The sequence below is a fragment of the Helianthus annuus genome, chromosome 4 (assembly GCF_002127325.2).
Source record: "Helianthus annuus cultivar XRQ/B chromosome 4, HanXRQr2.0-SUNRISE, whole genome shotgun sequence".
Lineage (NCBI taxonomy): Eukaryota > Viridiplantae > Streptophyta > Magnoliopsida > Asterales > Asteraceae > Helianthus > Helianthus annuus.
In genome coordinates, this window is record NC_035436.2 from 28617296 (window position 1) to 28626534 (window position 9239).

The window sequence follows — 9239 nt, forward strand, 5'->3', positions numbered from 1 at the left end:
TTACATGTCTCGGGAACATTTATCAGCTGGGCTCTGAAAATAACAATACAACTATTGTAACGAATCTTACGATAAAAACAGAAGAAAATGTTAAGATGGAAACACCAATACTTTGAATTTCTCTCTTTAGTGCTCGGACTGGGAAGCTCAGCAGGCACCAAAACCTTAGGGATCCAGTCATTCAAAATCCCATTTTATCCAAATCTTTTTAGTGATGTCATGTGATGTCGTCTTGGCTGATCTTTCCCATCACTTTTAACTTGTACAGAACAAACTCTGCAGCCCTGTTGAATACCAAAACATCATACTATAAGCTTATTAAGATATTAAATTCTTGTTATATAATATTTTATATATTTTCTACTTACGCGACGACTCCATCGCCATCAAAATCAGCTGCCTCAAGGTCAGAAGTCGTATTTCTTTTAAGAACCCATTTAACCAACGATCTTTGCTTTCGTTCGGTTACAGCAAAGCGAAAGTGAACAGCAATTGCGCTACATAAACCATACCCAATAAGATCCAAAACACAGCAAACACACACCTGCCAGTTATTGAAAAACATGTATGTATGTAGTCGAGGCCTGTAAGCGTTGCAACAACATAATAAAACGCGTGAACAAAGTCCAAATCCTTAACTTCAAGTAACAGACCTGTTCATGCACCCATAAGTACCAAAAGCAATAACACCAAGATGATACACTTGTTCCTCACTGTATTTGTTTTCATTTTCTTAACACCTTTTCTAGTATTCGTTCTTGTTTTACCACTAAAACCTCGGCTGCTTTACCTAAAACCAACCCGACAATTAACATGCCTAAGACCACAAACAGACACGCGAGTAGGATTGTGAGAGCGCTATCTGGGATAACGTCTCCATACCCGGCAGATGTCATCATTACAACAGTGAAGTACAACACATCGAGTACGCTGTTCGTTTTGTTTCCTGCAATCTGGTGTCTGGTCAGATGAACACAAAGTATGCTTGAAGCTAAATAGACCGACAATACGACATCTATTTTCCAGTAACTCGGGCTAAGCTGATCAAAAACAGACTTGGGACATTGTTTAACTGCATCGGTTTTTTATCATAAGTAAACGGATCAGCCAGTGGGGCACTTTTAAGTCACCGAAATCTTATTATTATAATTATTATTATTATCTGGCCGGTTCCAAACCGTAAAACTTGGTTTTTCAAACTAATACACTGAACAGGATCCCTCTTAACCCGACTCAACTGCCCAATTCAGCTCAATTTGTATGTTTTAAATTGTTTAACGGATTTGAACACCCTTCGGTAATGTACATTATGTTCTCTAAATTGTTTTAAAATAAATTAAAAAAAATCATTTCTTTCGTCGTGAAACAAATAATACGGTAAGTCTATCTTTAATATGAATAATATGAACTAGGTTTTATTGATGTCGCGCTTTGCAACGAAACAGAGCGAATGATAATGTTAAACAAACGTTATTTGAAAATATAACATGTTATTTCGAAAGCCAAACCAGCAGAATCGGTTTAGTTTATCATCATATAGTAAAAAAACGATACAAGATAAATACTCTATTCTGAATACAGCTTCATTTTTAAAATACTTATATCGACGTCTAGAGGAAAAATAAGCATAATTAAGTTATTTTTAAAATACTTATATCAAAATCCAAACCAATAGTATATATATAATATAAACAATTGAAGCTCAATATTTTTGGAAAAAATCACATACACAACTAAAAACGTCATATAATATAGGAATACTTTTTAATATATTATATACTAGGTTATAACCCCGTGTATTACAGGGGTTGATTAAATAAATTTTATATACTAAATAATAAAACAGTATATACTTAAAAACCTCATTTATTGCATGATTTTAATAAATGTAATTTTATATATTAAACAATAAAAGTTATATCTATAAGAACCATATGTATTGTACTGGTTGAATAAATGTAGTTTTATATACAAAATAAAAAAAGTTATATCTTTAAAGCCATGTGTATTACACGGATTAAATAAATGTAATATTGTTTACTAAATAATAAAAAAAAGTTATATCTGTATGGTTATTATTTTGAATAATCTATATCTATCTATCTATATATACTATATATAAGTATTTCCCATGGGTAAAAATGTAATTTCACTTCAATTTTTTAAGACGCCATGAAGTTCCATTATTTTCAACACCGCTCCCAAATTTGCCCCTCATTTAACAAGGTTCAATGAATTCTTCAGTTTGTTAATCATGGAGCAATGTCATAATGAAATTGAAGTCGGTTGGGTTGCATCACCTCTTCCGAATTCCCCTTCTACAACCACAAAAGGTTCTTTAAAGTCACTGTTCACCCTTTCACTAACCCTAGATCCTTTTCGTTTCAAATCAAAGATAGGGTAAGGTTTTTGGTGCAGGCTTGGGGATTGCGTCGCCACTGCATAAGCATCCGCCTCCAACTTCAAATAGGAAATCGACTATCATTAGGTCAGGTTAACAACAAATGCTATCACAGATTCAATTTCTTTATTCTGCAGTTGCTTGGATACGAACAGGTGAAACAATAAGTGGTTATGATTGATTTTGTGTTTCTCTAGGGTTTTTAGTTTTCGTCATATATAGTCTTTTTGTTTTGAGTTCGATTAGGTCTGATCTTTCATCACCATCCCAGTCGTAAATCTATCTTTTCTTGATTTAATTTGAACTTCAGTGGATCTGCATAAACCAGGTTTGAATTTGTATAACTTCACTTTCTGCAACGCTTTTGTTTCACCATTACGATTTTCTATAATTGAATTTCTCTTTTTTTGCTTGGTGGTTATTCGTAGATGAGATTGAAGTTGAAGAGGACTAGAGGGAAGAGCCTGGTGGCAAAGAAGTGGGTCCTTCAGATTGTGATGATGGCGAAGAAGTTGGTCTGTAGATCGTTATTTTTGTAATGTTAATCTTAATTATCTGATCCGTAGTTATATATTATGAAACCTACTCATAATATCGATTCAAAAGGCGTTTGGGATAAATATCTCGATTCTTTTATGATATTGAGCCTGAATTTGTTGATTCAAATTTCCAAATGTTTATGTGCAGCCGCATGGATGATCCATTCATAATTTTCCAATAAATAACAGATCCATTCATAATCTTCCATGGTATATACAGTTTTACATATTAATCTTCCGTGGTATTTTAAACCTGTTTAGCCGCTTGCTAATACTTATTGCACAGAAGTGATTACTTTGTTGATCCAAATTTTAATTGCCTCCTCAGGATCTGTAAATGTGGGAAACTCTGCTTAGCTGGCCAAAAAAGAAGACATTAATGGATTACTTGTGGGTGGTGCTTCATTAAAGGTATTACTATCTTATCTTCTTCTTTTTTAGTTCGTAGCCTAACGGTTCATGTTTATTGTATGAACTATGAACACATTATAGTAAAATAATAGCTTCTAAAACAGTGGGAATATGCTAGGAAGGATGTGACTTCTCATCCTGCTTACTCTTAATTTGACCATTTCTTAATAATATTTAACGCATTCCCTATTAAAATTACAAAACATTTAATAATAGTACTAATGTTAACCTAAACCTTTGAGTTAAAACAATCTAAGAAATTACCTGCATGCTTCATCTGGCCCGAGCCAGGTACTGAGTTTGAGGTCATGGGTCCAAATCTCGCTGTGAACTATGAAGTTGGTTATTGATACAGTTGCCGCTCTAAAAAATAGACGTGGTTATTGATACAATTGATCTTGTATAATGATTTTGACCCGTTAGAGATAAACCCATAACCTAATTTGACCTTGGTTTTAAAAGTAAGAGGCGCACAAAAGCGACGAGGTCTAAAACCAAGGCGCAAAGCGCAAATGCGTCAGGCTTTTCGTACCCGAGGCGCAAAGTGATTATATATTTTTTATATATATTCCATAGGTATTTAGCATCCCTTATTTAAAAAATAGCTATAAATAAGGTTTATATATGATTTATCTAAAAGTACAGGCCAAAAAACCTATCGTACAACAGTTTGATGCATAAAAACAACCTATATGCATGAAGCGTATGCCTAAGACCAGTAAAACCCTCAAAAATTGCATCTTTTAGGAGTTTTTTGTAAAAAGCGTGCTAAGGCTTGCACCTTGATGTGCGTCGTGCCTAGGTGGCAGCGCGCCTCAGGTGCGATTTTTAAAACCTAGAAACTGACCCATTCAATCATATTCTCTGCAGGCTGAAAGTCGCTCTGACTTCGACGAAGTCTATTAACGATTGGAGCTCGCTAGAAATTCAGTTTCCTGTTCTTAGAGATGTAAGTTTACTATAAGACCCATCATTGTTTAATCGAGTACACATTAAGCACAATTCATTGATCTTAAGTTAACGCGTAATAATAATATTACTACTAGAAAGATTTTTCGGGCAACTTATTATTCAAACTTTATAAAATGGATAAAAAGTTTTTATCGATCAACCTGACCCGCCCCGATTTGACCGAAACACAACTTGTATGACATGTCCACCTGGTTCAGGTTGTTCCTCACATCACAGATACCATTCAAGATTGGATTGAACGAGTAGCAGCTATACATTAAATGAAAGTTTTTTTCTTATTAAATAGTTATACTTTTGCGGGTTTTTTTTTCTCTAACTTTTTTGGTGCAGCGATGTGTGTGTATTCCGGTTTATTCATGAGGTTTGCGTGGATGGTGCAGCCTCGTAACTATCTACTTCTAGCATGTCATGCCTCAAATGAAACAGTTCAGTTGTATCAGCTTTCACGTTTTGCAAAGCATCAAGGGTAAGCTGCTTTTGATGTAAAAATGCCTTTCAATTCTCTTATTGTTATATTTATTACTTTTTTAATGTTTTTGTTTACTGCTGTGAGAAAAAAAGCCATAATTTAGTATTCCCATTAAATTACTCATGCATTTTTTATTTCTGTTTTACCGAAGGTATTTTGATAAGATCCAAACTGATCCTCTCAATCAAATGCACAATCATCTCCCTGCGTAATTAAGATATTATCCCATAATTTCAGCAGCCATGATTCAGCAACTATTTCAAAGGCTAAAATAAGGGGAAACTTCCAGCAATCCTCAAGAATAAATAGGCCTTTAGTCATCTATTTTCTTTGTCCAGTTTTTATGAATTATCGTGTCTTGTGTTTGGAGATTTGCCTATCTCGAATCAGGCTAACTATCCCTTGTTTTCCCTATTTTTATTAATCAAATTCTCCAGTTTCTATCATATTTACTTATGCATTTTTGTTTTCTCTTGTTGACTGGTGGGCTGAAGACTTGATTGTTCGTAGAATTGATATCTTCAAAAGGGTTCTTGTTGCACTGGTTTCAAAGGGATATAAACAGTTTGCACTTGCTCCAGTACTAACGCTTTATGCCCAAAAACGTCTTCGAGGTCTGGTAAGATCCCTTTCTCACATGTAAAATGGATGAGTCGGGTTGGGTAACAGGTTGAAATGGGCTTGGGTTGGGCCACTTTTTACACTGGTCAAAATGGGTCGGGCTAGGTTGGGTTGACCTGCAAAAGGCCCAAACTTTTTTTTTTTAAATTAACTTTATAATAACTAAATTAACTTTTTTTTTAATGTTCATAATGATCATTAAAATTGTGCTCTTTCATAAAACGCGAAGTTAGATGGTTGCAACGTGCAGCTTGTTGAGCCGTTTCCTCATTTCAGTTAAGATGATCGTTATATTTTTGCTGGAGCAGATGTCAATCACCCGGCTGCAATGAACTCCGAGTCTCCATCTATTGCAGCAGTTGTTGGCTCGGTGGACCGTGGTGCGACTCGTTATGTCGCTTGTGTGTGGCCACAAGGGCATCGTAAATAGGAGATTGTTAATTTCGGGAGCGTGTGTTTGGACCTGATCAACACTTACGCTAAAGTCAACAAAGTGAAACCGAACAAGATTGTGGTGTACCGTAACGGTGTTAGTGACGATCAGTTTGAGATGGTTCTGAATAAAGAAATGGTTGATATGAACATGGGCGTAGGTTTCAAGGGGCCGGGAGGGGCGCCCGACCCCCCGAACTTTTTGTTCAGTAGTGTTATGTATGTACGTTTTGTATAGAATTTTTTTAGGTATATATGTTTTCGACCCCCCGGTTTTTTAAAAAAAAAATTACTTGTATAGAATTTTTAGGTCCGGTGACTTCGGACCCCCCGATGGAAATTTTCAAGCTTCGCCACTGGATATGAAGAAAGCCATTTACACCAAACACTACCGTCCGTTTGTTACATTCGTTGTGGCTCAGAAACATCACACGACTCGCTTGTTTCTGAACAACAAGAATGAGATCGGGAACGTGCCTCCGGGAACAGTCGTGGACACGAACATTTAACTAGAGGAGAAAAGATCTCATTGTAGTCTATGCCTGACTTTTGAGTGAATCCCTTGGCAACCAACATGTCTAAGGCTGTCCCTTTTTTCAAAAACCCAAAACCCGACTCGAATTCAAAGCCACCCAAACCCCACCAACCCGAACCTTATATGAGTAGGTTATTACCAAAAAGGGGTCCATTCGACATATATTTTTCAAACTTTGCTCCATATGAACTTTTACATCATGTTTTAAGTGGTGCATTTGTTTAATTGACAAATCTATTGTTTTTTATAACTTACTGGTTGTAAGTTGGTGATTTGTTCATGTCTCGCGTTATTGACTCCGCCGCAACGCGCGGGTCTCCCACTATATTTATATATACATGAACATTAATCCAATTAAGTTATCACTTCATTCAAAACAATCATATACACTTAAGAATTATTAAGTGAATGTTCGATTATAATTAAAAAATAATTAGTATTGATATATACACGAACATTAATCCAACTAACTTATCACTTCACTCAAAAAGTCAAAATAATCACCATATACTTAAGAATTATTAAGTGAATATTCAATTTATGATAGTTATTATTTACTTTTTTCGATTTATTTTAAAAAAAAGATTGCTCACGTAAATAATATATAGAAGTTCAATGAGTATACAATATGGTGATTAAAATATTGAAAAAAAAAATCATACGTTAATCCTAGATGTAATCAATGGATGGAAGTGTATGGTTTGATAAAAGATAGATTCAAATTTTAAGAATTTGAATGCATGAATAATATTAAGCACGGGTATATTCAAATTTAAATTTTGTATTTAAAATAGTATATTTTAATTAAATATAAGAGTAATTATACATGGTCTAATATGATGACAAGTGTTCTCAAAGTGGTTTCTTTTATTATATAGTATAGATATGTATATATTTCCCCTATATTAATTTGCAATAAGTTATTTTTACTATTTGATTTTGTAAAAGTTTGTCTACAAATTTGACGAATTCTCTCTCTCTTTTGCGTCACCACTTACTATTTACTTTCACCGGTTCCTAAAACCATTGACTACTCACTACATACTTTTTTGCCCTAAGATCTGAACCGCAAAACGACCTCCGGTAATAACACATTGCCTTTTAGACCTACTTGCCTGCAAAGATTCCATTCAGAACATATCTAAAACCACACAACTGAATTAGACCTACTTGCCTGCAAAGATTTCGTTCGCACAAGGCCTGTGATTTCGAGTGGCACGCGATTTAAAAAAAAAAAATCTGATATATATATGTTATTTTTTTAGAATAGTAAACACATACCAATTCCAATATATGCCCATTTACAAATATTTTTTATGGTTTAGAATTTAGCCCACTTGTCATTAGTTTATTGAGACCAATACTAATTTGATTTTTTTAAATAATAATAAAACATTACAGAATGACACATTTTTTCGAGCTCGAAAAGGGTACGTGAATTTTTAGAGACGTCTCTGCTGTTTATGGATGGTACTCAACCGAGCTTATTTGAACCAACTGCAACAAGTAGGACGTTTCATCTAAGCCAACATTACCAAACATGGACATTGGACATGGACGGTTGTACCTACCACAAACGAGCTCAAACATGCTCTCCAGCATTGTTCAAGATGGCATTATAATTTTCTGATGTGTTTTGAAGTTCTTGTTTAGGCAATTTTTTCTTTAGTATACGACACTTGCTTAGAGCCAAGGATAGCTCAACATAATGCGGACTACAGTGCCAAATACACGAGGTAATATAATCAATACTCCAACGTTATAGGTAGAAAACCAAATGGGGTTGGCAAGTTGAGTAACATGTCAAAATATTTAAGACTAAGGTCTAGAAACCCAACATAACCACATAAGGTCTTAAGTATGCAAACAAATACCTGTTTGATAACGAGACAAAATGAGTACTTTTTCCTCAGGGTAACAAGCAGGGTCGGCCCTCAGAATTCGTGTACTCTGTCTAAGCTCGGAAAAACGTGATCTTAGGCCTTAACGAAATTGGGTATTGGACTCACTAAAGGTTTAAACCTAATGCCAATGGGCTAATAACCAGGGGCGAAGCTATGAAGGGGCCAGGAGGGGCGCCCGACCCCCCGAACTTTTCGCTCAGTACTGTTACGTATGTACGTTTCGTATAGAATTTTTTAGGTATATACGTTTTCGGCCCCCCGGTTTTATAAAAAAAATAGGTATATACTTTTAGGTCCGGTGACTTCCGACCCCCTGGTGGAAATTTTCAAGCTTCGCCACTGCCAATAACTAATCTAAAATAAATAGTTTTGTAAGTGGGCTTATGTTGGTGTTTGTACGGGTATACCATATTATTATTTTTTTACATATACATATAAGATTTTTTTTTAAATAACATGTCCTTCGAAATATCGAACTCTGACTAGTGGCCCTCCCCGCCCACCCTCAAGGCCGCCCATGAAAACAAGCGTAGGGCCAGGACAACCAACATACATTTTTTATCATCATTTATAAACAAATAGTGTGGTAATTTTTTTCAGCACAAAAACTATATTATAACTATGATAATTATTCATTGGGAATAGCCCAATGGTGTTGGTAAGATAGATAAGATGTAGAATAGGTGAAGGTCATGGGTTCAATCCTTATGACATGCAAATTTAGTTTAGCTATTAAAAAAAACTACGATAATTTAATGCATTTTGAACATTTCAAATGACTTCGAAGTTTCAAACCCATTAAGGCATTAACCCATTAGAACCGACGAGAATAAAATGAACAGTCAAGACTTTGCCAAACATTGAATTAAACCATTAAGGCATTAACCCATTAGAACCGACAAGAATGAAATGAACAGTCAAGACTTTGCCAAACATTGAATTAAAAAATATTTAA

The 9239-nt window shown here is 34.9% G+C and overlaps 1 protein-coding gene and 1 long non-coding RNA gene across 3 annotated transcripts; one reads left to right on the top strand and one right to left on the bottom strand.

Moving 5' to 3' along the window:
• Positions 1-217: 217 nt before the first annotated feature.
• On the bottom strand, positions 218-896 carry LOC110933160 (two-pore potassium channel 1). Its single transcript, XM_022176394.1, has 4 exons — positions 791-896; positions 545-653; positions 369-497; positions 218-284 (listed from the first exon to the last, which is right to left on the bottom strand). Exons 1-4 carry the CDS (start codon positions 894-896, stop codon positions 218-220), a joined length of 411 nt encoding a protein of 136 aa, XP_022032086.1.
• A 1530-nt stretch (positions 897-2426) lies between these two features.
• Positions 2427-4385, top strand: LOC110936067. 2 transcript variants are annotated; one of them, XR_004891527.1, is made up of 5 exons: positions 2427-2556; positions 2648-2729; positions 2830-2916; positions 3269-3351; positions 4222-4385. It is a non-coding gene; the product is annotated as an uncharacterized LOC110936067 (long non-coding RNA). The 2 variants fall into 2 exon arrangements; XR_002589679.2 differs by having other exon boundaries at positions 2427-2729.
• Positions 4386-9239: the final 4854 nt, after the last annotated feature.

Bases quoted from the DNA above. Each gene is read 5' to 3' on its own strand.
- LOC110933160 (XM_022176394.1), bottom strand. From the start codon at position 896: ATGACATCTGCCGGGTATGGAGACGTTATCCCAGATAGCGCTCTCACA. The intron at 654-790 runs GTAAAGCAGCCG...GTGCATGAACAG, and splicing joins AATTGTCGGGTTGGTTTTAG to GTCTGTTACTTGAAGTTAAG. The intron at 285-368 runs GTAAGTAGAAAA...GGTATTCAACAG, and splicing joins GATGGCGATGGAGTCGTCGC to GGCTGCAGAGTTTGTTCTGT.